We start from the raw sequence: 25,155 nt of genomic DNA, 5'->3' as shown, positions 1-25,155 counted from the left end.
TTTTTTTTTTTTTTTTTTTGCTGAGATTGTAATAAATTTGTACATAACACATCAGAAAGTTCCTAAGAAAGGAGCAAGGGAAACAAGTGGAGTTCTTCCTGTTGAAGAACCTTTTTACCAGAGCTTTGTTTTCTCAGTGAACTTTACAGCTTCTTATAGTTGAGAAAAGCATGATTTAGGAACTCCCACAGCCAGACTAGAGTAGGTGACCAGAGCATCTGTAGTGCACTTGGATAGTATGAATTTGCCTCTTTTTTTTGTACTGTGAATTTTATAGAAAGATACACCAACGTGGTTCCAAGGAAATAAAAGTGCAATCACTGGAAGTGCAGTTGTCAGGTTTTTTCTATTTTTTTTTTCCCTAGGATTGATGCAAGATTTGCTTAAACCCATCTATCTTACTCTGGGAATAAAGAGGCCAAGTCCTTGAATTTCAGTGGGACATTTGTGACTTTGCAGCTACTTTGGAAAGGCTCTCCTGCTCTTAGAACTTTAGGGTGTTTGACAGCATAAAACCATTCTTTTTATAGCACAATTTCCCTTAGAGGTTAAGTAACTTGTAGTTTTGGAGTCTTTTAAGGTTTTTTAGTAATATTTTTTTCCCCACTCACTTGGATCAGAGAACCTGCCTTTGGCAGAGGAACTACAACTGCTCAACTAAAAAAACTGAAATAAAAAATTTTATTAAATGATTAAAAAAGCTCAAGGAGTGCACAGAAGAAACCTTCTGCCTGAGAGCAGAGAATGGCATTCCCAGTGGGCACTCCTGATAAAGAGCCACTGTTTGGTCTCACGTCTCATTTGATGCTGTGTTTCCTTTCCTGTTAGCAGCATCTGTACTCTGAGGCTCCTGCCAAGAAAGCAGAAATTCCCCACAGAGAATTTGAGAACAGCCATATTGATGCACATCCAGGTTCTGCCTCCAGCAGCTGCCATTAAACTTGGCAAAAGTGAGAACGGGCCAAGCTTCTGTGATAATTCCTTAATGCTCTCCCAATCTCCAGCCTTTTTCAGTTCTCCTTGAGATTTGCACCTTTAGTAACCACCAATGCAGGTCTTTTCCAAGTAGTTCACTACTCAATCCCTGACCTTCCTACATCTGCAGGATCCTCTGGCACCCCCAGGAGGGTTTGCAGTTTAAGGGTGTTTTTTGATGACACACTTTCTCCTCCTGTAAAGCCCTGGGAGAGCAGCACTGTGAGCTGAAACTTGCCACTGCCACAGCTGTGCAAATGGAACAAGGTGGATTTAAGGCCTGTTTTATAGTAAGTACTTAATAAATATTGAAAAAAAAAATAGATGAATAACACTTACTTAGTTAATTCCAAATGTTTTCCTAGCAAGCTCCTGTCAGCATTTCAGTAAGTAGAGCACTTCAGTGTGTTACTATAGCTTGAGACTGATCTTGGGACACCTCAGCATTTGTCTGCAAAGTTAAAATTTAACCACATAAATTTATTTTCTCAGGTTTTAGAGAGCTGGGCTAAAGGAAAGCTGACCTCAGTTCCTACACCCACCTCCCCTCAGATTCTTGCCCATCTCCCCATAGCCCCAGCCCCTCAACCCATCTCCCCATAGCCCCAGCTCAGGTCCTTCCCCAACTCCCCAGTCCCTCACCACTGACCCTCAGCCCGTGTCCATCTCCCCACACCACTGACCCTCGGCCCGTGTCCATCTCCCCTCACCACTGACCCTCGGCCCGTGTCCATCTCCCCTCACCACTGACCCTCGGCCCGTGTCCATCTCCCCACACCACTGACCCTCGGCCCGTGTCCATCTCCCCACACCAATGACCCTTGGTCAGTGTCCATCTCCCCTCACCACTGACCCTCGGCCCGTGTCCATCTCCCCACACCACTGACCCTCGGCCCGTGTCCATCTCCCCACACCAATGACCCTTGGTCAGTGTCCATCTCCCCTCACCACTGACCCTCGGCCCCCGGCCATCTCCCCTCAGGCTGTGGAGAACAAAAAGCTGCCTCAACTCGACGCCCGATTGGCCGAGCGCAGTCACGTGACCCAGGGGCAGCCAATGATGTTCCAGAGCGGCTCCTGAAGGGCCGCAATGGCGGCCGCGCCCTCACTGCCCTTGGGGCTCGTTGTGAGGAGAAAGAAACCCCAAGCTGTCAAAAATCACACTTATTTTGTATAATTAAACTGGTATGTTGCAATTCTTACTGATAAAAAAGAGTCTGCTCACCTTAGCAGAGGACAAAGCACGAGTATAACTCACTTGTGTATGAATTGACCAGCCAAGATCATTCACAAAGCCATTAATGTTCCAGTCCAAGTTTTATTTTGGCACTGAGGCTTGCTTAAAAAAAATCAGAGAGGTTTTATCCCTCAGTTTTTACAGCATGGAAATAAAACCAGAACTATTTAAGATGATTTTACAAGATGAGACACCACAGTGAGGCACTTGGAGCACTTTCAGTAACAGAGCAGGCCAGGCCTATGCTGCTCACATTTAAATTAAATTAAAACAGCAGGTAATGCACATTTGCCATCCTGTGATTTAAAAAAAACCACACTTTTGATTAATTTTGATTCAGTCAAGTCCATAATCCTTTGACATTTAAGGATTGTCTGTATTGTTCTTTTAAAAGACAATTAGGCTGATCCAAACCATGCTTTTAAAAAAAATACTCAATTTTCACAAGATACAGCTGGGAGCGAACCCAGGGAGAACCTGGGACATCCCTTTCCATTCCCTTCCACCACAGCAGCAGAGCTGCCAACTTTTTAGAGTTATCATAGATGATAAAAGGATTTCAGGTACACAGTCACATGTTTTAAGATTTCATGTGGCAATTTATTTACAGCAATTCAGCACCACCTGCTGGCATGGCTTCTTTTTAAAGTACCTTAAAAGATGTGGTGGTTTGTTTGTTTAATTGGCATCATTTTTTAGGTGTCTAATTTTAAACACTCAAAGATTTTTTTTTTCCCACATTACATCTGAGCCACTGCAGCTATTTTGGATTTATGGAATGTGGAGGAGGGATGTCAGCTCAGAATTAGAACATGAAATATGCAAATGAAATCAATCTAGATGAACATTATCTCCTGCCACGCTGCAAAAAGGGAGTATTTTAGTTATCAGCTCCAGCAATTTCTGTATTTCATACAGCCCCTAGCACATGTACCAGCCTGAAAAGCTGACTGCCAGCATTCCTGGGACTCTTCCAACCTGTACAAACCTCTCCTTCTCCATACCCCCCAAAACCTCACAGAATTCTTATTCTCTGTCTCAAGTGAAAACAGTCTGACATTCCCTGCAATTATTCCCTTCAATTTCTGATTTTAACTGGCCAATTCCTTAGTTTTTTCCACAGGGATTACAGTTTTAGGGGGCTTTTGCCAGATGATGACCAATATCCAGCCAACCACACCATTCTTGTTTTAAATATCAATGATGACAAAGACTTCTGGCTTTTCATCTTCACAGATCTGCATTGCTGAGTAAGTTATGGCTTTGACCTCTGTGCCCTAGAAAAGAGACACAAATCATGGATTTTCTAGATTTTATCCCTTTTACCAGTTCAGAACCCCCAGTTCTCATCACTTTCCTCAAATGCTATCCATTTTTTCCCCAGAAAAAAGCTGTAACTGTATTTGTTCTGATGAATAAGGAAGTTGCCACACTAATGGCCAGGTCAAATAGTGAAAAGGGAATTATTTCCTTATTTTATTGCCTCTTTACATCACAAATTCCTTCTTTTACCTCTGACAGACCATCAACATTTGCTATGCTAAAAATGACACAGAGCAAGACATCAGATTTTGCTTCTAACAATTCTTTAGGTAGAAAAGAAAGAAGAAAAAAGCAAAAACTAACTAAGCAGAAATCTGTACCAATAGTGCAAAACACAAATTCTGAACATAGATTGATTTTCTGTGTTATCAACATCACAAAAAGGGAGCAAATTGAGTTAATTTGTTGAGTTTTGAGGAAATGTCATGCTCAGTTTCAGGGACACATTCACCAAACCATGCAGGAAGTGAGATCTTGAGTTCAGTGGCACTTCAGCCACATTTATATTTTGATCTCTGCAGAACTAAGAGGTCTGATTTAAAGGACACGACACCTCCTTCCCTTAAAATGGAAAAGAGGAACCACTGCCTACCTGAGGGTGTTTGTCTAAAGAGAATGCTTCTCCCCACCTGTAAAGGCAAAAAAAAATAGAAAAGAGGTGTTGTAATTTTGATAATATTCACCAAATGCTATAATTAGTTTTATTGATGAGCACAGAATAGTGAGATTTTCCTTTAAAGCCTCAAAGGAAGCAAGAAAAGCCCACAATCCATTTTCAGACAAGGGTTTAAGCTCACCCAATTGATCTTATTTTGAACTGCCTTCGGTCAATGTGAAGCACTTTCACTTCCTGCAGGGAGTGGGAGGAGAAGTGTGTCAGTCACACCTTCTACCCTGAGGCACAAATTCCCAGTAAATCCCACTTACAAAGGTTATTTCCCAGTGTTTAAGGTTATTTCCCAGTGTTTAGACACCTTCCACCAGCCCAGCTTGCCCCAAGCCCCATCCAGCCTGGCTTTGTATTTCTTGTGTTCCTTTTTCCCCCTAAAATACCATTGCATTCAGAGCTGGGATTATCAGGGAACAGCTTTGTCCTACAAATGGAAAAAGCTGAAAGCAGAACACTTACCCTGGGTATAAAAAACTCATCAGCACTGAATTTATACAGCCACTCATCCAGGAAGTGGAAGAGAAGAGACAACAGGTCATGCCCTGTGTGGTTGAAGCAGAGATTGTCTCAGCAAAAAAAAACATTTTTAAGAGCACCTCAGACATACAGGAGATTCAGATAACGATGCTTAATTATATTTTAATTAGCTGCAGTAAGGGCATGGGTAAAGATTGAGATTTTTGGTGCCTTCCTCACAATCTTAGCTCTCCATGCAAGTGCAGGCCTCACCTTCTGCCTCTACCTCCACTGTGTCCACAGGTTCCACGGTGCCTGTGTCTGTCATGTAGCCAAACATGGCCATGGCACACTGCTCAAAGGCTTCTTCCAACGTGTCTCCCCAGGCATGGAGCCTAAAAACACAAGGAACAATCACTGGAACCTAAAAACACATGGAACAATCACTGGAACCTAAAACCACCCAGGGAACAATCAGTGGAACCTAAAAACACATGGAAACATCACTGGAACCTAAAAAACCACATGGAACAATCACTAGAGCCCAAAAACCACCTTAAAACACCACGTGGACCCATCATTGGAGCCCAAAAACACATGGAACAATCACTGGAACCTAAAAACACATGGAACAATCACTGGAACCCAAAACCACCACATGGAACAATCACTGGAACCTAGAAACACATGGAACAATCACTGGAACCCAAAAACACCACATGGAACAATCACTGGAACCTAAAAACACATGGAACAATCACCGGAACCCAAAAAACACATGGAACAATCACTGGAACCTAAAAAACCACATGGAACAATCACTAGAGCCCAAAAACCACATGGAACAATCACTGGAACCCAAAACCACCCAGGGAACAATCAGTGGAACCTAAAAACACATGGAACAATCACTAGAGCCCAAAAAAACACATGGAACAATCACTGGAAACCAAAAACACCCATGGAACAATCACTGGAACCCAAAAACACAAGGAACAATCACTGGAACAAAAAAAAACACATGGAACAATCACTGGAACCAAAAAAAACACATGGAACCATCACTGGAACCCAAAAAACACATGGAACAATCACTGGAACCCAAAAAAACACATGGAACAATCACTGGAACCCAAAACTACCCATGGAACAATCACTGGAGCCCAAAAAACCACATGGAACAGGAGATTTCAAAAGACATTTCCAAATAACACAGGGGCTTAGTTAGAAGCACCTCTGAAATACTAAAAAAGAAACCAAACATAATTCTATGGTGTCCCAAAAGCAGGAACAAAATTGACCATATCAAAGCACCCAGCAAGTGAAACTTCAGAGTGCCACAAGGTGTTAGATCTGCAAAGTGTCCTTGGCTGTTACTGCAGGCTTAAAGCAGTGTAAAAAATAATCAATTTGTCACCCTGAGAAATCCCAGCTGCCCACACTTACTGCACGTCTGCTGTGTGATCCAAATCTGAGGGGAAGCAAAAAGAAAAGGAATGATGTCACCAAAGGTTTTATAACATGAGGATTAAAAAAAAAATAACATAAAGACCTGATTTTCTAACAGAACATTTTTACATTCATCTGCAGATGTGATAAATCCATTTTGTAGTATATTAGAAAAATTTAGCACAGGTGGAATTTTGGATTATTTCTGTCAAAAAAACCCTGTTTAATGGGATTGTGTCAGTGCAGGGTTTGGCTGCTATAACCCAACAGGCTTCCACAAGTTAACTGCAATAAAAAGAAACTTTCACCAGGAGTAAAGAGTTTATGCTGAAGTCTGCAGGACTGAAAGTTATTCATGCAGAGGGTGAGATCTGCAAATATTTCCAGCTCAGTGAGGAAATCTACCTGTCCACACCCAAAAGCAGCCATTATGTAAAGAGAAGAATTTAAAACATAGGATGGAATATAAAATAGAAGACAAACTTTACTCATGGAGCATGATTAACATCCCATGTATCCAGCTGTACATGAACCTCATTTATATTTATTCAGAGGAATGAAAGAAATGCAAAAATCCAGCAGAACTAAGTTGGGATGTGAAATAAATGCTCACTTCAACTGAAAGAAAAAAGATTCTGGTGCTGTTTAAAGAGATCACACACTACTAAAGGGTTCTCAACAACAGTCTCTAAAGCAAACAAATTCCTCTGGATGCAAAAGAGGGATAAAACCTCCTCCAGTTATGGAAACTGCATGGCTGTTGTGATGTGTCACAATTTCTGCACTTCTATCAAAGTAAGACCTGAACACAGCCTAAAAATGTAAATTCTGTCAGAGGTAACAGAGGCTGGCCCTCCAGACAGGCACTGGTGACACAAAAACCAGGCAGGGAAGGGTCCCCTGCCTGAAGCTGGCCCTTGGGCTTCCACCCAAATGTTCTTAGGAGACATTCCAGGGGTGGGAAAAGGTAGATAATCATCTTTAGGCAGAGTAAAAACACCACACACACAAAACCAGCACACTTTTCAATGTCCCTCCCACATGAGAGGTAGGAAAAATTGCTAAGAAATGGCTCAGAAGAGGAAAAGTTTTCAGGGTGAGCCTTAAGTAATTTATTTCTATGGTGATTTTTTTTTTTTTCAGTGCCCACAACAAGAAAAGCACAATGGTTTCTCATTTCTGTATTTCCTGTTATGTCACAACAGCACTGCCACACTTACTATGAATCACGATAATATTTTTCAGTGCCCACAACAAGAAAAGCACAATGGTTTCTCATTTCTGTATTTCCTGTTATGTCACAACAGCACTGCCACACTTACTATGAATGACAATAATATTTTTTAAAAATAAAATAAAAAAATTAAAAAGTAAAAAAATGAAATTAAACAAATGAAAATACTCACACTCAAAAAAAAAAAAATTAAAAAAATAATTAAAAAGTAAAAAAAATAAATAAAATAATGAAAATACTCACACTCATATTTCTTGCAGAGAGGGGGGTACTTGTCTTTCACAGCCTTCTGCTCCTGGGTCAGGTTGTAATCCCTGTCCTCAGCTGCCATCGCTGGGGGCTCCTCAGGGCCCCAGCAATTCACCTGTGGAGAACAGGGAGGGATCATCTCAGGGCTAAATTCGTGTCATTTCAGCCTGTTTGTGTCAAAGTGGGAGTGAGGAAGTTGGGAGTTCAATCCATGAAGTGATGTTTGTTCAGCCAGCAGAGCCAAGGGAAAATATTCCTTACAGGAATCGTGGACTTTGGCCTTTCCTGGGGAGAATTGTGGTTTTTTCCTCCTTGTGTACACTGAGCATTCCATTCATTCCCAATTAATAAAACACAGCTGATGGGAACAGCTGTAAAGTGAATTCAACTTTCACGCTTTAGGTAAATTTTAATTTTCTAATTTTTTTCTTTTGATGGTTGTACATCACACACCCGAAGTGTCACTGCCCCCAAAAACCCCTGATGCGACCTTACAGAAGATTTTTCTTAGGAAAAAAAGTTGTGTTTTCCTAGGACAAGGATTATATTAAAACCTCCAAACCTCACAGAACAAATCCAGCTGTCACCCAAGTGTCAGGGTTTCCTGTGTCAGGGGTTTCCTGTGTTCATTTTCTGGCCGATTTTTAAAATAAAACAGACAAACAGAACTGTATCAACTCCCCCATTTAAAAGCAGAATCTCACAAATTGCTGTTTTCCTAGGTTTTTTTTGTAAATCCAACAGACACAAGCTGAAGAACCCAATTAACTTCAGGCTAATGAATTTTCCTCTCCAGATTTCCAGACATCATAACCATCCTTTAATATTTTTGTGCATTATACGATTTATCCACAGCTGAACCCAAGATTCACAGATACCCCTTAACTTTTACACAGGAGTTGCTTCTTACTCCAAGGCTTAAAAACAAAACATTGGACTTCCAATTTTTAATTTCAGCTAAAATCTAAGTGTGTTGGAAAGAGAAGTCCGCAGTTGAGAACTCGGGGTATCCCTTGAGGAATAAACCCAGATATTGATTTGATATTTGATTTTAAACCTGTTAAGCCTCAGCTGTGAGCAGCCACTCCCGGGTCACCCTCAGCAGCCGAGCAGAACCAGCAAATATTACGCCTCTAAAACTCACCGCGGCACTGAACTGAGGAAAAAGGGAATATTTTGGTGATTACAGAGAATTAATAACGCCGAGATAGCCGATGGTGTCAGGGCAGCCCTGGAAGGAGGCCTCGGCCCACACACGCACCGCTCCGCTCCAGTCCCGCCCCGATACGCTCTGCCCACGTCTGCGGTGGCCGGAGGAGCCGCAGACACCGGTTCATCCAAACCGAGCACCGGGAGGGAGAACCGGGAACCGGGACCGAACCTCACAGCGGGGCGCGGCCCCTTTAAGAGCGCGCTGGGGGCGCTCCGGAAAATGGCGGCTCCCACGGGGAGCCCTCCCACGTGACCGCCGCGCGCGCTCCCGTCCCCGCCCCCTTTCCCTCCGCCGATTGGCCGGCGCCTCCCGGCGGCGGGCGCTGATTGGGCGGCGTTGGCGCGCGAAGGGGTGCGCGGCGCCGGGAGCCGCACGCAGCGGGGGCAGGAAACAATAGACGGAGCCGCGGCCGGAGGGGTCGGAGCAGGGAGCGCAGGAACCGCCCGCCCGCCTCGCCCAGCCCGCCCCGCCTCGCTCCCCGCGGCCGCCGCGCTCCCCCCGCCCCGCCATGGCGGACAAGGAAGGTAAATGCTCCGTATGGGCGGCGCGGCCTCTGCCGTGAGGCGCGGGCTGCCCCCCCCCCCCCCCCCCACCCCATCCGGTACGGCGTGAGGGGAGCGGGGCGGTGCCGCCAGGGGGCGCGCGGGGGCGGGGCCTGAGGGGCCCCCCCCGGTCATGGCCGCCGCGCAAACCGGGGAGAGCGGGCTAGGCCGGGACCTTCTGCCCGGCCCTGTGCCCCTAGGAGGGGTTCGTGAGACCGGGAGAGCCGGGCCGTGCCCTGCGGGGGCAGCGGGCACACGAAGCGGTGTCACCGGCTGCTGCCGCGCGCCCTGGGGGCGTCCCGGTTCGGCCGGGGTGCCTCCGTTTCATGGGTGAGCTGCGGTTCCACGGGGGTGCCTCCGGTTCCATGGGGATGCCCCCGGTTCCTTGGGGGTGCCCCCGTTTCCACGGGGATATCCCCGGTTCCTTGGCGGTGTCCCCGGTTCCTTGGAGGTGTCCCCTTTCCGCCGCTGAGCTCCCCCAGGTCTGCCCGTCGCCTTCGCCTCTACACCGGAGGCTGGTGACAGATGGGCCGAGAAAGCGTTTGAAAGCGACAAGGCAGCAGAAGGAGCCTTGGGAAACTGGATTTTGGGAATAACTACTCCAAGGCTGTGCCCAGACCGGTTTGTTAAACGGCAGCTGCTGGATCTCCTGCCTTTAAACATGGTTACAAGGCTGGGTTTTGCCTCCCTGTGCTCCGAGTCTCAGAATTTTCTTGTGCTGCTCTAACATCATCATCATCAAATCATCCCAGATTGGGTTGGAACCTTAAACTCATCCCATTCCACCCCTGCCATGGCAGGGACACCTTCCACTATCCCAAGCCCTGTCCAGCCTGCACTGGGACAAGAAATTTGACATAATTAATATTAATTCCCAGCCATAGATGCAGAAAAAAAGGATTAGCATGTGCAACAGGGGATTTTTAACCATTTAGTAACTACTCCAGTAGAGCAAACAGCAAACCAGGGTGTGAGTGATGTACTTGACTCTCACCCATTGCCTGCCCACAGTGCTGTGTGCCTGTAAACCCATTTGTAAATAATTAATTGTGTGTATTTCTTGCTAAACCACTTCAGCAGCCTTTGATGATGCAGTGGAAGAGCGTGTGATCAACGAGGAGTACAAGATATGGAAAAAGAACACCCCCTTCCTGTATGATCTGGTGATGACCCATGCCCTGGAGTGGCCCAGCTTGACTGCTCAGTGGCTTCCTGATGTCACAAGGTAAAAGGACTCCTTTAAAGCAGAATAAGCAGCAAATCCAGCCTTGTGCTGACATTTAGGTTGAGATCACAGAATCCCAAACTGGTTTGGACCATCCAGGGACACTTCCACCATCCCAGGTTGCTCCAAGCCCTGTCCAACCTGGCCTTGGACACTTCCATGGATGTGGCATCCACAACTTCTCCTGTGCCAACACCTCCCCATCCTCCCAGGGATGACATTTTGTGATCCCTGTTGTGTTTCTCTCCCCCTGCAGACCTGAAGGCAAAGATTTCAGCATCCACAGGTTGGTGCTGGGCACCCACACCTCAGATGAACAAAACCACCTGGTGATTGCCAGCGTGCAGCTGCCCAACGACGATGCCCAGTTTGATGCTTCCCACTATGACAGTGAGAAAGGAGGTGAGAGCTCAAAAAGGGGGATTTGAACCATTTTTCCCTTCTTTTCTCAGTAGAAAATTTGTCTTTTTCCTAAAGTTCAGGCAGCAAAGTTCAGATTTTACTTCTAAAAAAATTTATTTCTAAGCGGTGCCTCCTTAATAGACAAATTCTGTGTTTGTTGAATGTGTTCCTAATCTAATATTTCTAATGATTAAAACAGACAGTAGAGGTTAATTGCAAAAATATTTGTGTGTGGGAAAACCTCTCCCTTCCCTATTTCTCAGAGCTGACCTTGAATCCCACACACTGCTTTTAATTGGTGTTTTTATTACCACGTTTGCATTACGCAAAGTCACGCAAAACATTTTTACACAAACTCATGTAAAAGAGTATTTTTATTTCAGAGGGGTGTAGCATTTCAAACATTCTCCATTTGTCTGTGAGTTCTGCTGCCTGATTGCTGTCCCAGCCCCTCTAGGGTGAAATTATGTTTTATTCCATGTATCAGACTTGAATTTGATGCTCTGTAATCTTTGTGGCTGTCCCAAGTTAGACATTTCTCCTGTTTGCTTGGCTGAATCAGTCTTTCCACCTGGTGAAAGTCCTTAATGATCCAATGTTTGCTCTGCTTTTTACAGGAAGTTTGGATTGTGCAATGAGTATTTTGATCTTTGGGCTTCTTAAAGTTGTTTATGCACACAGGGTTGTCTAATAAATATGTGTTTCTGTTCTACTTCAGTATTTCTCAAAAGTATTTTCAATTAATTCTAAAATAATCCAAAACACATCATTTTTGCCCAAATTTTGCAGTTTTATGAATTATAAGTTATTTTATGTATAAAGACAAGGGAGGTTAAACAAGTTGTATCACAGTCTTAAAATTGCAATTTGTTTTTACCACAACTTTGTCTATTCTGAGAGCTTGGTAGCAAACCTTGAACCAACTCTTTGTGCCTTGTTCTGAAACTGACTTTATTATTCACAACTCTCTTTTTCCTAGAGTTTGGAGGCTTTGGCTCAGTAAGTGGAAAAATTGAAATTGAGATCAAGATAAACCACGAGGGAGAGGTGAACAGGGCCCGTTACATGCCCCAGAACCCCTGCATCATTGCCACCAAGACCCCCTCCAGTGATGTCCTGGTCTTTGATTACACCAAACACCCCTCCAAACCAGGTCTGTGCCCAGAGAGCAGCCAGCTCATCCCCTGAGGGTCAAAACAGAGGTTAAAAATGGTGTGGCTTCCCCCTTATTTGGGATTTTAGGGAGGTGTGTTATTCAAGAGGTTATTTTGTATGAAGTTCAAGCAGATGTATCCAAATGCATCCTTGGGAAAGGAAACCTTTTCCTGCACTTCCACTGGTTGTTTTGTCACCTCACTGTGAGCTATTTCAGGTGGTAGAAGGTGGATTTTTGGAAACTGGGATTGATTTGGTGGGTAGCTGAGCTGTTCCCCTGATAACTTGTAAATATATTAACAGAAATTTACCTATGAACTCATCAAGATTGTTTAAAATAACTCCTTTTGCTGCTTGTGGGGAGGATCAGAAGTGCCTTCCTCGTGCAGTTGGAGATGATGAGAGGAAAAAAGACATCCCACCTTACATTTCTGAGTGTTGAGGAGGAGTTTTTTGGGCAGTAAGAGCTGAGCTGCTGTTCCTCCCTCGTGCTGGAACTCAGGCCAAAGCATGGAGGTGGCTACTGGGTTAAAGCAAAGTTCAATAAACTTAACAGCAGCTATTCCAGGATGTGCTGGGAATGATTCCAGGCCCTGAAATCCTTACCCTGCCTTGTTGCAGATCCTTCTGGAGAGTGCAACCCCGACCTGCGTCTCCGTGGGCACCAGAAGGAGGGCTATGGGCTCTCCTGGAACCCCAACCTCAGCGGCCACTTGCTGAGTGCTTCTGATGATCACGTGAGTACCTGGGCTAAACCTGCACTTGCTGTGCCCTGGGAAGGGCAAAAACATCCTGGGTTTGAGGGGGAGGAGGGAAAGAGGGTCTAAAGATGTTAAATTTTTACCTTTTTGTTGTTCTAAAGACCATTTGCTTGTGGGATATCAGTGCTGTTCCCAAAGAAGGCAAAGTGGTGGATGCCAAGACCATCTTCACGGGACACACAGCAGTGGTGGAAGATGTATCCTGGCACCTGCTCCATGAATCCCTCTTTGGATCTGTTGCTGATGATCAGAAGCTGATGATGTAAGTGAAGGGACCCCTTCACAAATTGTTTCTGCCCCTCAAGCTTTCCCATCTCCATAATCAGAGAGATGGGGTGCAGACCTTTGTTCATTCCTTGTTTTCCCCTCCCAGCTGGGACACACGGTCGAACAACACCTCCAAACCCAGTCATTCTGTGGATGCTCACACAGCTGAGGTGAACTGCCTCTCCTTCAACCCCTACAGTGAGTTTATCCTGGCCACAGGATCAGCTGATAAGGTACTTCTGCCTGCATCTTGGAATGTCCTTGCTCACTTTCTGGGGTGGATGTCTGTGCTGGTTACTTCAACAAAATATTTTATTTTTTTCCTAGACTGTTGCTCTATGGGACTTGAGGAACCTAAAACTGAAGCTGCACTCCTTTGAATCACATAAAGATGAAATATTTCAGGTATAAAAAAAGTCTTTATCTTTTATCCTCACAGACTTAGTTCTGCTCAGCAGCCTGGAAGGGGAAAGTATTTCTTCCACAATGTTTTTCCACTTAAAAACTCATATTCAATTCTTTTATCTGCTTATATTTTCTGGGTGTTGTTGTTGTGGACCTGCTGAGCTCCCATGCAGAAAGAGAGTCCAGAAAGGGATCAGGGAAATGCTCTGGAGCTTTAACCACAGCAGGAGGATGAAATGGTAGCAGTGCAGAGTCCATTAAATTATTCATGGCAGCAGATTGAAGCAGGAGGCCCAGGGAAATGGCTGCAGTGTTTGCATCTCCTCAGCCTGCTCCTGCAGGAAGCTTTAACACTCTCTGACAAGAGATAATTGCTGATTTTGCTGCTGTAAATAGAGAATGTTCACTCCATGGGCAGCACCTGCTTAGCAGATTAAATATTTCCATCTCCAACTCGTGCCTTAATCAGAGGAAAAATATGTAGAGTTTTTTTTTTTGGTGGAGGGATTATCAGTTCAGACTGTGTTATGTCTAAATAAAATTACAGAATCCTGAAATGCCACATTAGTGTGCAGAATTCTGTGTTCCTTCCTAATCCTGTGATCCTATTATAAGTGGTGTGTTCTGGAGAGCTTTATCTCCAGCAGGAGCAGTAAATGTGAGCTTTTGGGCAGTTAAGCTTAATTACAGTGATTTCTTTTCATGTGAGAGCTGTGCCTGCTGCTGAAGGAGTCTGTGGGTTCTGTTTGTGCAATCCTTACTCAGATAAGGAGCAGCCAGTACCCTTGGAGCTGTTTGCACTGGGAAACACGTGGGTTTTGTCAGAGGAAAAGTTCCAGGTGGCACCTTTTTGCTAAAATGTCTTTTTTTGTGTGTGAACATTCACAATTCTTCCTGTGATAAATGTTATTTACACTATTTGTATTTGTGTTGGTATCAATTTGAGTTCCTGTCGAGCTTTTAGGGTATAAAATGAAGCATTGGGGAATGTTACAGCTTGTCAAAAGTCACTTTTAAATTTATCCTGTCTGCAGGTTCAGTGGTCTCCCCACAATGAAACCATCCTGGCCTCCAGTGGCACAGACCGCAGGCTAAACGTTTGGGACTTGAGGTAAATCCCAAATTCCTCAAAATATTCCTCATGAATTCCATCACACCTCAAAAAAAACCCCCAAACCAACCCACACATTTTCTTTTTTCTTCCTCTCTTTTTTTTCCCCAGTAAAATTGGAGAGGAGCAATCCCCTGAGGATGCTGAGGACGGTCCCCCAGAGCTGTTGGTGAGCCTTTTCACTCTCATTAATTAATTTCACTTATCACTCACCCTGCAGTGCAAATTTCAAACCATTCCCCTTTTTGTTTCCCCAATCCCAGTTCATCCATGGTGGTCATACTGCAAAGATCTCAGATTTCTCCTGGAATCCCAATGAGCCCTGGGTCATTTGTTCTGTATCAGAAGATAATATCATGCAAGTCTGGCAAATGGTGAGTTGTTTGGGAAGGTGCAGGTGGGTGATGGTGTTGGAATTCCTGGATTTCAGCATTCCTGCTTTTATTTACAGCCCTCAGAATTACCCAGTTTGTAGCACTGCTGAAATCTCAAAGGGGCAGTGGAATCCCCTTTGTCTTTGGCCAGAGCAATGGTTTCCAAATACTCAGGAGATATTTTGTGTTTAAAAAAAAAAAAAAAGTGTTGGTGCAGAAGGAAATATTTCCCTTCTGTGTTTGAATGAAAACAGTGTGAGAACCAAGGATGAAATTGAGGTTTCTCTGTTACTGTCTTAAAGAATATTTGAGATTTCATTCTCCAAAGATGAAAAGGGTGCTGGTGAACAAGATGCTGGTCCCTACATTCCCAGCTGTTGAAGATTTTGGGAAACAATCTTGACCTTTGACAAGACCATTTTCCTAAATATTTTTTTGTTTGTTTATCTCGAAATTTTGTTCTTGGCAGCTTTCTGTGTAGTTCTTCTAGAAAGTGCTGCTGAGTAGAGCATCTACAAAACAAATACTTGAAACTTTTGTGAGTCTTGCAATGAACTCACCTTCAGCAGATTCCTTTTTACAGGACATTTTTTGAGACCTGGATTTATGGATGAGTTTGTTTGTGTATGTAAATCAGGGATGGGTGATCCATATCTGCAAATAAAGAAATGACCAGAACTTCCTGGGGGTGGAATCCTGTCCCAGAGGGGTGGGAGATGCTCCCTGAGTGCCTCCATCCCTGTCTTGCAGGCAGAGAACATCTACAACGATGAAGATCCCGAGGGAAGCGTGGATCCAGAAGGTCAAGGATCCTAGATGGCAACTTCTCCTTGGTTTTAGTCTTTCTCCTTCTCTTCCCTCTCAGCCCTGAGATTGACTTAACACTGGTTTTGAGACACACACCTTGACTTTGTGTTCAGCCATCCTCCTGTAGATCCACCACAGGCTTTTTCCACCCACACTCTGAGAACCCACCACCCAAAAAAAACCCAAAAAGGGCTCAGCCCCCTCAGCCAGGCCCTGCTGTGGCTCCTTGGGCAGAATTCCTACAGCAGCCTGCCCTGTTGGTCTGGCTGTCCCTTTTTAACTGCCTTCCTCACACAGCAAGCTTGGGATTAGCTTTTTTTTTTTCTCTTTTGCTTGCTGCAGCCACAGGCTTTTGCCTAATTTAAACAAAAGTTAAATTGGCAGAGCTGCCCGAGTGGGCTTGAGCCAACAGAGATGATCCAAGTGTTAATCCCCTGACAGCTCAGAAATGGTGTGGAAGGTCTTGTCCTCCTCAGTACAACTCAGAAGCCTTGGAATTCCTTTAGTTATCTGTACTTTGTGGCTTTTTCTGCCTTTGCAGATACAAGACTTGCAAGTTCTGACTTGAACTGAAATTTCTCTTTTTTTTTTTTTTTTTTTTTTTTTGTCTCTCCTGGCAATTCTGGGTTTTTCATTCCTTCCTTCCTTTCCCTTTCCTCCCTCCTGTGGGGTGCCAGCGTTTTGGTTTTAGCTATTCCTGCAAACCCTCTCTCATTTCCCATATTTTTTTTTGCTCTGTTGTGTGTTTCTTGAGCTGTGTTTTCACACAATGTTTCTTTCTGTGAAATGGTTTTTGAAACTTGGGGGAGCCCTCAAGTCGTAAAAGGTGTTTGTTTGTACCAACGGGTGCCCTCAACAGCCTTGGCAGCTGGTGGAAAACAAGTTGAAATGTGGATGAACTCACTTTTTTTAGGAGTTTAGTCCTTGACCACAAGGTCCTGCACGTCTTCCACTCGGGTGTCCAGTGCCACCAGCAGCCTGTTCTCTCCATCTCCTCATGACTAACTGCGTGTAAGTTCTTCAGTTGGAATAAAGTTTTTCTACGTAAATGCTGCCAAGGTTGGGGGGTTTTGTGCTCTTTCTGCATTTGCTGCTTCCTCGAGGGTGTTTTCAGGGAGCTCAATGTGGTCTCTGCCTGTGTGTGTCCATGAGGTTGGGTGCTGCTAGAGATATTTTTTAATTTTTAGGACATCAGATTGGATATTTCTCCCCCTCTCATTTCTGCTGCTTTCTGAAATAAATTAATGAGCACTCAAACCCCCAAGCAGACACAAAATCACTGAATTGTTCTTCCCCTCAAGCCCTGCTGCTTTCTGCATTTTAACTCTGCCTTTAGCCCTTTCCACAACTGTTTTTTGTTATCCTGCAGCACGACTTTGACACAAACACCTCAGTTTGACAGACAAATTTGGGCCCTTGAGATGCAGCTCAAGTGTGAAAAGGCTCCTTAAACTCTGACCTTTTATTTTCAGTGTGAGACTCGATACAAAGTGGAAACCTCTTCCCCACCACCTCATTTCTGTGGAGCATGTCCCAGTACAGCAGAAACTCTTGAAATACAAAAGAAAATCCTCTTCAAAGGAGAATGCTTCTCTTGCATGTAAACTTTAAAAGTCAAACCCTCACTAACACCAGCTTTCAGAACTTTTCAGTGCAGGCTTGAACAAGACAACATTTTCCCAAACACAGCAAAACATCAATCAGTTATTCCTCATCCATGTCCATTGTTCAGTACAAAGATTGTTTGTTCTGCTCCTCTGGGGAAAAGCAGTTTTACTACAAGAGCAGCAGCACCTGGGGAAATACCCAGGGAAAGGATTGGTATTCCCAGCTCCAGGCAGCTGCTGCACATCAGGCAGGGTAAAGCAGCATGAGGAGACATCCCTTGGATCCTCTGTCCACTGGTTTTTGCTACAAAGAGGAAAATTCTGTGGTTCTAAGAGTCCTGCTCTGCTTTTTCCTCCGATTTGCAGAGGTGGCCGTAGATTTCTAAGCAGCTCCTGTGAGGGGAGAAAGGAAATTCAGGCTATGGAATATTTACATCTGTGCTTTGGCTGGAGAAAAGAGGGAAAAAAAAGTTCTGTTTGTAGTATGGAAGAAAAAGGAATTGGGAAACACTTCAAGGGGCTCAGTCCATGGTCTTGAGTGTGTGGGCCTTCCAGAGCCCTTGGCAAACAGGATTTAACAGAAGGGAATGTCATTTTTGGTGGGAGCTGATGGAAAAGGCAGCTCAGAGCTGCACTTAACTCTGAGCTCCCCAGAGCAAAAGTGAAAGCTCATTTAAAGGTGTCACTTCCAGGGATGGCAATTTGTAAATTCCAGGAGTTAAAGAGACTCCACTGCTGTATTTGGGATTAAATGTTGGGCTGTGATTTAGAACCCCAGGCTGAGAGCTCATCCCTGTGCTTGGATAAAAAACCTTTGGGGTAGGGAATGTCCTCCTGAGGTGTTTGGGTGCAGAACAGGAAAAAATGCTGAAGGAGCAGTGAGGCTGCAGAAAATGGTTAAAATTGTGTCCAGCTGAGGCTGGAATAACACAGCAGCTCCAAGCTGGGTGAATAAAAAAATCCCCAAACTCATGGACATTTTCTGGAGCTTTAGAAATTCACATTGCACATCACTCACCCTTGAGTGAAACCAGGAGAGAACAGCTCCAGCATCCCCAGCCAGCTTCCCAAAGCCAAACCTCAGCTCCTTTCCACATATTCCCGAGGAAACCACCACTTAAATTGCCACACCTGCTTCTTGGGAAGCCATCCACTCCTCCTCTGTGGGAGTTTCCAGCAAATCCCTCTTTGCTGTCGTGCAAAGGAGCTGGAATTCCTGCTGGGGACCAGGAGGAGGAGCCGGTGCTGTCCCCAAAAAGTGTGTCCCCCCCATCCCCTTCCTCCTCCCAGCCCCTCTGGCCCGCAGGGAGGAGACCCAAACGCACTTGTAGATGGAGAGCTCCCGATGGAGGCTGGTCCTGAGCTCCTCCAGCTCCTGGTTCTTGCGCTGCTGGAGCTGCACCCCGTTCTTGAGCTCCTTCAGCCTGTCCTCCAGCTCCTCCACCTGCTCCTGGGGGAGAAAATGAGTGGATAGCTGAGGGAGGGAGGAGCAGCAGTGCTCCCCTGCTTCCCTCACTCTCAGGGACCTCCCTGTGCCTCCCTCTGCCCAACTGCCCTCTTTAAAAACCTCTGCAAAAAACCTTTGTTTTAACACAAAGGTGGGGATTTAGGCTGGGCTGGGCTGTGTTTTGTCCTTAGGCTTCTCCTGGCTGCTCGGTTTTGTCCCCTGAACTACTTGGTGTGTGTTTTGAGAAGCTGCCAGAGCTGTATAAACCCGTGAGTCAGAGGAAGATAAATAAGGAATTTGGGAAAAGGAAAATGTGGAGGCACACCACGGGTCCAAAGGACCCTGAAAATGCAGGCCAAGCCTTGGTGTGGGTGCTGGTGGTTCTGATCCCCATCCCAGCAGGGAGGAGCTGTGGTGGAAGGGGAATGGCAGCTTCCAGAAACTGCTGGGAGGAGGCAGCGATTGCGAGCCGAGAGCAGAGAGTGTTGAAAGGGGGGAGATTAATTGTGGAGCCTCTTTGCCAAATGTGCTCTTGGAGATATTGAATTGCCTTGTCCCTCAGGCCAAGGGGGTGCCTGGCCCAGCCAAATAACCCTCCCAGGAGGCAGCCTGGCCTGGGGCTGTGGGGACATGGGTGAGACCCTTCCTGGCAGCAGGAAGGGCAGAACCTGCCCCAGCAGGAGAGGGATTTGTAAGAAAAGCCACTTGTATTTAAAACTGGCTTTTCCAGGCATCTTGGCTCAGTCCTGTGCTTGGAGGAGCTGTGGGAAGGGTCTGGTGCCTGTGCTCAGCAGCATCGCTGAGCTTTGGGAAGGAAATCCCCCATCCCTTCCACCTCAACCCTGAAGCCATTTCTGAGGGGCCAAAACCAAGTGAATACATTCAGGAGAAACCTATTTTCCAAGCTGGGTGAAGCCCCAAGCTTTCCCACCACATCTCTGGGTTTGCCTAATGCCCAGGGGCTGCTGTTTCACCTGGCCCACGCCAGGGTGGGGGAGAATCTTGATTCCAACCAGCAGGAGACATTCCACATCCTCCCCATCCTCGTCCACCCCATTTCCCTGGGCCCTACAAGCAAATCCTGCAGCACCCCCATTCCCTTGGATGTCAAGCACAGCTCCCACTCTCCCAAGAGGATGGAGCTGTGCCCTTTGGGGGCACGTACCCGGTACTGCCCGACCTCCTCATCCCTTTTTTGCTTGACCAGGACAATCTGCTCCTCCAGGCCGCGGTTCTGCATCCTCAACCGGCTGACCTCGCCCTGCAAGGGCCTCAGGGCTTCCTTCATGCCCTGGATCTCTCCCTGCATCTCCTGCAGCGCCTTGGCCCCGGCCTCTCTCCGCTCCAGCAGCCGCAGCAGCTGCGGCTCGTAGTGCTCCTCCAGCCCCCGCCGGCTCTCGGCCACGAAGCTCTCGAACTCCAGCGACAGCCTGCGGCTCTCCTGGAGGTACAGGTTGTCCTGCCGGCAGGGAGGAGCCTCCAGGCGCTGCCTCAGAGCTTCCTTCTCCTTCTCGCAGGTCTCCTTCAGCTGGGAGAGCTCCCCCGAGAGCTGCCCCGCCTGGCTCTGCAGCTCGCCCTGGTAGGCGGCGTGCTGGGAGAGGTCGTGCCGCCGGCTCTCCAGCTGGTACTGGCAGGCCACGCATTCCTTGGTCACCTTGAAGAGTTTCTGCTTGATCTGGCGGATCTCATCCCGCAGGTTGTCCCTCTCCAGCTCCACCTTGGCCAGCAGCCTGCAGGCCGCCTGGATCTCCTCGTGGGCATGGCGGATCTCCTGCAGCGCCGGCTCGCGCAGCTGGGCCAGCTCGGCGATCAGGCTGTCCCTCTCCTTCTCCAGCTGCTCCACGATCTCGATGCACTCCTGGAAATAATTCCCCAGCTCTTCCAGGGTCAGGCACTGGTGTTCTGTGGCGTCAGCATCCAGAGGGCCGCCTGCTCCCTCTGTGTCCATGTCCAGCGGGATCCCTGCCCCATCTGCATTGTCTGGGATCCCTGCCCTGTCTGTGTCCATGGCCAGTGGGATCTCTGCTCCATCCACTGGGCTCCCTGTCCCACCTTCATCCATGTCCAGCGGAATTCCTGCTGTATCCTCATCCACTGGGATTCCTGTCCCACCTTCATCCATGTCCAGCGGAATTCCTGCTGTATCCTCATCCAGTGGGATCCCTGTCCCACCTTCATCCTCATCCAGTGGGATCCCTGTCCCACCTTCATCCTCATCCATGTGGATCCCTGTGCCACCTTCATCCACTTCCAGTGGAATTCCTCCTGTATCCTCATCCACTGTCCCACCTTCATCCACGTCCAGTGGAATTTCTACCCCGTCTGCATCCATGTCCGGTGGGATTCCTGTCCCACCTGCATCCACGTCCAGCGGGATCCCAGCCCCGGCTGCACCCTCATCCAGCTGAGCCCCTGGTGTGTTTATCTCCAAGGGAGGATCCCTGCTGGCAGCCTGCAGCTCCTGGCTGGGGTCTGGGCTGCCCCTGTGCAGGGGTTTAGATCCGTTCCCCGCTGGATCCAAGGGGGTGTGAGCATGTTCTGGGTGTGGAGCAGCTCCTTCAGCTGCTCCCTGTGGGGCTGGGGGTGCTCTGGCTTCATCCAGCTGCAGCTCTGGAGGGGGCTCGGGCTGTGCCATCAGGTCCCTGGGAAGGAGAGGGGATGTGAACCAGAGCAATGACTGTAACAGGTCTCAGCCTTTCCTCCCCACCCTGTGAGACCCCAGAGCCAGGGGGTCCCGCCATGGCCCTGCTGCTGTCACCATCCCTGTGTCACCCACAGGGCTGAGCTCAACATTCTGGTGACAATTTGGGCCCGGACTGTCCAAAACAAGGAAAGAAAACCTCATTAAAACCCTATTAAAGTGTCTGACTGCCACAGAGGAGCAGTGAGGGATGCAAACCCAGACCCCAAACCCAAGAACTGCTCCTGTGCCAACCTGTCAGGACCAACCACCCCCGTGCGAGCGCTCCCTGGAAAACTCGCCGGGATTTTCTCGGTGTGGCATAACCTCACGGCAAGGGAATGCGCTGCTGGAAGCCCAGGCAGGCTCCGGGATGACTGAGACGGAGCAAACCCCACACTCAGAGCCCCGGGCGAGCGGCAGCGCCTGCAGCAGGAGCCGCTTTGCCGAGTCATCCGATCCCGGCATTGTCCCCACCACGGCACCTGCGGCTGCCACCGCCAAACCCCTCGCTGTCCCCTTCTCCCGGCTGCTCCTTGGGGTAGGACGCTCGGGGACGAGCCGGGCTTTTCCTGCTGCCTCCGGGATCGGTGGGATCGGTGGGAGGATGCTCTCACCTCTCGGCCACGCTGCTGAGCTCATGTCTAGTCATTCCCTGAGGAATGAGCGCAGGCTGGCACTCACAGGCAGCCCTGGGCTCGGAGCAGCGGCTTTAAGCAAAGAACTGATTTTCCCCGATAGTTTCTCTCCTAATAAGGCAGTTTTCGGCACTGCTGACACATCGCAGCCTCGGGCTCAGCGGCCGGCGGCTGGAGAAGGGGCAGCCCCTGCAAAGGTGGGGGAAAAGCTCCTCTGCCCCGATTTTCCGTGCCCTCCCCTCTGCCAGTGCTTGTTTTTTGGAAGTTCTTGGAGCCGCTTCGCCTGAGCAGCACGGGAGGGGAGGGCGCCTTGTCCTGCCTTCCCAGCGGGCCGGGGGGGCTCTGTCCCTCCCAGCACCCCTCATCCCGGGGCTCCCCAAAACTCCTGCGTGCCCCAGAGGGACCTTCCCCCCCTCCCTGATCATTCCTGAGCGTTCGGGAATGCTGAACCCCAGACCCCCCCACACCACACATCGCCGAGGATCCCGCACCCCCCGGAGGACCCCGGCCCCTTCCTGGCCAGCCCGGGTGGGCTCTTACCTTCCTCCCCCGGAGCCCAGCGCCGCCGGCTCTGCGCTGCACATGGGCTTAGCATGGGGCGGAGAGGGGTTATTAATAAACAGCGCTGGAAATCAGACTCCCCGGAGCAGCCGCTTCCCCCGGCCACCGCCTGCAGTGCCAGCTGCGGGCCCTGCCTTCCTCCGCCCCGAGGAGGAGGAGGAGGAGGAGGAGGAGGAGGGCGGGGAAGGCCCGGCTGGCTGCATCCCTGGCAGAGGCAGCCGCAGGGACGGGCTGCAGCCAGCCCGCAGCCCTGGGGAGCAGCGCCCATCCCGCCCCGGCTGTTCCCAACCCTGATTTATGGCCTGCTGGGCTTTGTGGCCCCTTCCCGAGCCACTGGCGGATCCTCAGGTCCCCATCCCGCTGGCATTCTGGGCAGGGTGGGATGGGGGTGATGGGGTGCCTCGGTGGGGTCCCCCAGGGCTGTGGCGTTTGGCTGAGGGGGGAGGGGAAATGCCAGGGGATGGAGATTGGGGCTCATCCTGAGGATGGAATGGGATTTGTGAGGCTGCTGGCAGCACAGTGCTGCACTCCCCAGGCATTGATTATCCATGGGTTCAATATCGATATCTCGGGGTCCTTTCTACGCCCCACAAACCCACAAACCCCAGTAATGGCAGAGCACAGCCTTTGCTTCCTCTTCCGCCCCACAGCCGATCCCTGCCACCCTTTTCCTTCTGTTTTGGGGGTGCAGAAAGTGACATTTCTCTCTGCAAAGCCCCGTGGTGGCCGTGGTCACACTCCTGGGTGTCCAACAGCAACCCTGCCCTCACCCTTTTGGCTTCCCACCTCTTCCCTCCCTTGGTGCCCATCCACATTCTCCCCACTCCGTGGATCCCAAACCCACATTTATCCATCATATCACCAGCAAATATTTATCTAAAATCCCAAATTGAGCTACATTTTGCCACGTGGGCGTGGGTGCATCATCCAGGGGTCACGGTTTGGCCTGGTGGTGTTGGTGCCCCCCGAGCCTACCTCTGCCCGCTCCCGCCGTGCCCAGGAAGTCGGCACTCGGCTCTCAGGAAGTCTCTGGTTTACGTGCCCCAAAATCCCCCAGCAGCGCCCAGCACAGCCTGTGACATGGCCGGTGCCACCCCGCCGCTGTCACCGTCACCTTGCCCATGGCTCGCTGGCCACGGGGCTGCAGAAATCAGGTTTAAAATAACAGCGCCGGTCCATCCTTCGGGAACAGAGCTTTAAAAGGAAAAGGGAGATTTGAGTGGGGTTTTTTTCTCTCTTTTTTTGGATCCCGTTGCTTTTTTCAGCGCGACACACCTTCTTTTTCTCTCTCTTTTTTTTTCCATGAAGCGCCTCTATTTTTGACTCAATCGGAGAGGAATGCTGTTAATTCGCACAAGTTGGGTGTATAAATATCTATCTAGATCTGCCACTGCCAAGGGGAGAAACCTGCGGATCACACGGGCTGGGTCCAACACCCTTTGTAGGGCCTGGAGGGGACAATGACAGCGACGAGCCCGGGCTGGGCTTCATCTGATGAGCTGCCAGGGGAGGGTGGGGAGTGAGGAGGCTCAGCTGTTCCCCGTAAGCGGATACCCCGGGCCAGGCCCCGGCACGGGGATGTTTTGTGGATATAACCAGGCAACAGCGGGCTCCGGTGTCCCCGGTGTCCCCGGCTGGAGCCGGGCGGTGCAGGGAACGCACCGGCAGCGAGCAACGCGGACTTTGCTCCGGTAAACAGAGCTGGCGGGGTGGCACCGGCGCTGCCAGAGGCGAGGAAAAAGGCAGGAGAGAGCTGGAGAGACGGAGAGTGTGAGATCCGGCTGGTGGGAGCTGCCAACGCGGCGTGCCCGGCTGGGAGGGGTGGCACCAGGCAAGAGCAGCTGCGGGGGCTGCACCCCCTCTTCTGCTGCCCTGGGGCTGTGTCTCCCTTCCTGGTGGATTTTTCCTTCCCGTCACGCTCGGCAGATCTGCCCCAAGGGCAGGGAGCCAGCCGGCAGCGCGGTGGCACCGCGGTGGCACCAGCCTGGCACTGCCACGGCAGCTCCGTCCCCGAGCAAAAAGAAAAAAAAAAAAAAAAAAAAAAAGCTGCTGGATTTCAGATTTTCAGATCCTCCTGTTGGGAATGTGTAGGAGAGGTGTTGTGTGCAGTGATGAAAAAACACTGAAATGTTCCAAATCAAGTGTTTCACAAGAAATGCAAATGCCTGGGTTCAGGTGCTTGGTAAAAGTGAAGGATTGGAATCATTCTGTGTTTCTGAAATGCATCAGTGCTCTGTAAAACAACATTTCTCCCAATCTTTGCACGATCTTTAGGGACAGGCTGGAAGCACCAGCCCGGCTTCGGGGCTCTGGCAGCTCTGGCAGCCCCGTGGGGTGTTCCACAATGAAATTCCAGCTCCCAGTGGA

At 48.6% G+C, this 25,155-nt stretch overlaps 3 protein-coding genes across 9 annotated transcripts; 1 reads left to right on the top strand and 2 right to left on the bottom strand.

The window, feature by feature from the left end:
* Window positions 1–2,273: 2,273 nt before the first annotated feature.
* Window positions 2,274–9,097, bottom strand: ZBTB8OS (zinc finger and BTB domain containing 8 opposite strand). Of its 3 annotated transcripts, XM_041417483.1 has the most exons (8): window positions 8,738–9,097; window positions 7,588–7,708; window positions 6,108–6,132; window positions 4,935–5,056; window positions 4,665–4,747; window positions 4,333–4,385; window positions 4,128–4,164; window positions 2,274–3,489 (listed from the first exon to the last, which is right to left on the bottom strand). In XM_041417483.1, the coding sequence occupies exons 2-8, from the start codon at window positions 7,673–7,675 to the stop codon at window positions 3,403–3,405; spliced, it is 495 nt and encodes a 164-aa protein (XP_041273417.1). In that variant the 5' UTR covers window positions 7,676–7,708; window positions 8,738–9,097; the 3' UTR covers window positions 2,274–3,402. The 3 variants fall into 3 exon arrangements, with proteins under 3 accessions (XP_041273417.1, XP_041273418.1, XP_041273419.1); XM_041417484.1 differs by lacking the exon at window positions 4,333–4,385; XM_041417485.1 differs by lacking the exon at window positions 6,108–6,132 and having other exon boundaries at window positions 8,738–8,754.
* Window positions 9,098–9,159: 62 nt separating this feature from the next.
* RBBP4 (RB binding protein 4, chromatin remodeling factor) lies at window positions 9,160–16,904 on the top strand. Of its 3 annotated transcripts, none has more exons than XM_041417479.1 (12): window positions 9,160–9,330; window positions 10,426–10,573; window positions 10,830–10,975; window positions 11,955–12,128; window positions 12,752–12,867; window positions 12,993–13,153; window positions 13,265–13,391; window positions 13,486–13,563; window positions 14,598–14,674; window positions 14,786–14,843; window positions 14,938–15,048; window positions 15,799–16,904. In XM_041417479.1, the coding sequence occupies exons 1-12, from the start codon at window positions 9,315–9,317 to the stop codon at window positions 15,862–15,864; spliced, it is 1,278 nt and encodes a 425-aa protein (XP_041273413.1). In that variant the 5' UTR covers window positions 9,160–9,314; the 3' UTR covers window positions 15,865–16,904. The 3 variants fall into 3 exon arrangements, with proteins under 3 accessions (XP_041273413.1, XP_041273414.1, XP_041273415.1); XM_041417480.1 differs by having other exon boundaries at window positions 9,162–9,330; window positions 10,429–10,573; XM_041417481.1 differs by lacking the exon at window positions 9,160–9,330 and adding an exon at window positions 9,477–9,678.
* A 398-nt stretch (window positions 16,905–17,302) lies between these two features.
* SYNC (syncoilin, intermediate filament protein) lies at window positions 17,303–24,159 on the bottom strand. Of its 3 annotated transcripts, XM_041417476.1 has the most exons (6): window positions 24,064–24,159; window positions 23,764–23,982; window positions 22,768–22,814; window positions 20,075–21,551; window positions 18,788–18,912; window positions 17,303–17,855 (listed from the first exon to the last, which is right to left on the bottom strand). In XM_041417476.1, exons 3-6 carry the CDS (start codon window positions 22,809–22,811, stop codon window positions 17,792–17,794), a joined length of 1,710 nt encoding a protein of 569 aa, XP_041273410.1. In that variant the 5' UTR covers window positions 22,812–22,814; window positions 23,764–23,982; window positions 24,064–24,159; the 3' UTR covers window positions 17,303–17,791. The 3 variants fall into 3 exon arrangements, with proteins under 3 accessions (XP_041273410.1, XP_041273411.1, XP_041273409.1); XM_041417477.1 differs by lacking the exon at window positions 22,768–22,814; XM_041417475.1 differs by lacking the exons at window positions 23,764–23,982; window positions 24,064–24,159 and having other exon boundaries at window positions 22,768–22,915.
* Between the last annotated feature and the right edge of the window lie 996 nt (window positions 24,160–25,155).

The sequence above is a fragment of the Onychostruthus taczanowskii genome, unplaced genomic scaffold (genome assembly GCF_017590055.1).
Source record: "Onychostruthus taczanowskii isolate IOZ18803 unplaced genomic scaffold, ASM1759005v1 scaffold56, whole genome shotgun sequence".
Taxonomy (NCBI): domain Eukaryota; kingdom Metazoa; phylum Chordata; class Aves; order Passeriformes; family Passeridae; genus Onychostruthus; species Onychostruthus taczanowskii.
This window is presented reverse-complemented; position numbering and strand designations above follow the sequence as displayed.

Coding starts and splice junctions, on each gene's coding strand:
- ZBTB8OS (XM_041417483.1), bottom strand. CDS start 7,675: ATGGCAGCTGAGGACAGGGATTACAACCTGACCCAGGAGCAGAAGGCT. Junction 6,133..7,587: donor TCTCTGCAAGAAATATGAGT/GTGAGTATTTTC, acceptor GCTTCCCCTCAG/ATTTGGATCACACAGCAGAC. Junction 4,165..4,332: donor TTCAAAATAAGATCAATTGG/GTGAGCTTAAAC, acceptor TTGCCTTTACAG/GTGGGGAGAAGCATTCTCTT.
- RBBP4 (XM_041417479.1), top strand. Junction 12,868..12,992: donor TGAGTGCTTCTGATGATCAC/GTGAGTACCTGG, acceptor GTTGTTCTAAAG/ACCATTTGCTTGTGGGATAT. Junction 15,049..15,798: donor TCATGCAAGTCTGGCAAATG/GTGAGTTGTTTG, acceptor CCTGTCTTGCAG/GCAGAGAACATCTACAACGA.
- SYNC (XM_041417476.1), bottom strand. CDS start 22,811: ATGTGCAGCGCAGAGCCGGCGGCGCTGGGCTCCGGGGGAGGAAG. Junction 18,913..20,074: donor AGGAGGTCGGGCAGTACCGG/GTACGTGCCCCC, acceptor TTTCTCCCCCAG/GAGCAGGTGGAGGAGCTGGA. Junction 17,856..18,787: donor CGGGAGCTCTCCATCTACAA/GTGCGTTTGGGT, acceptor CTCCCCTCACAG/GAGCTGCTTAGAAATCTACG.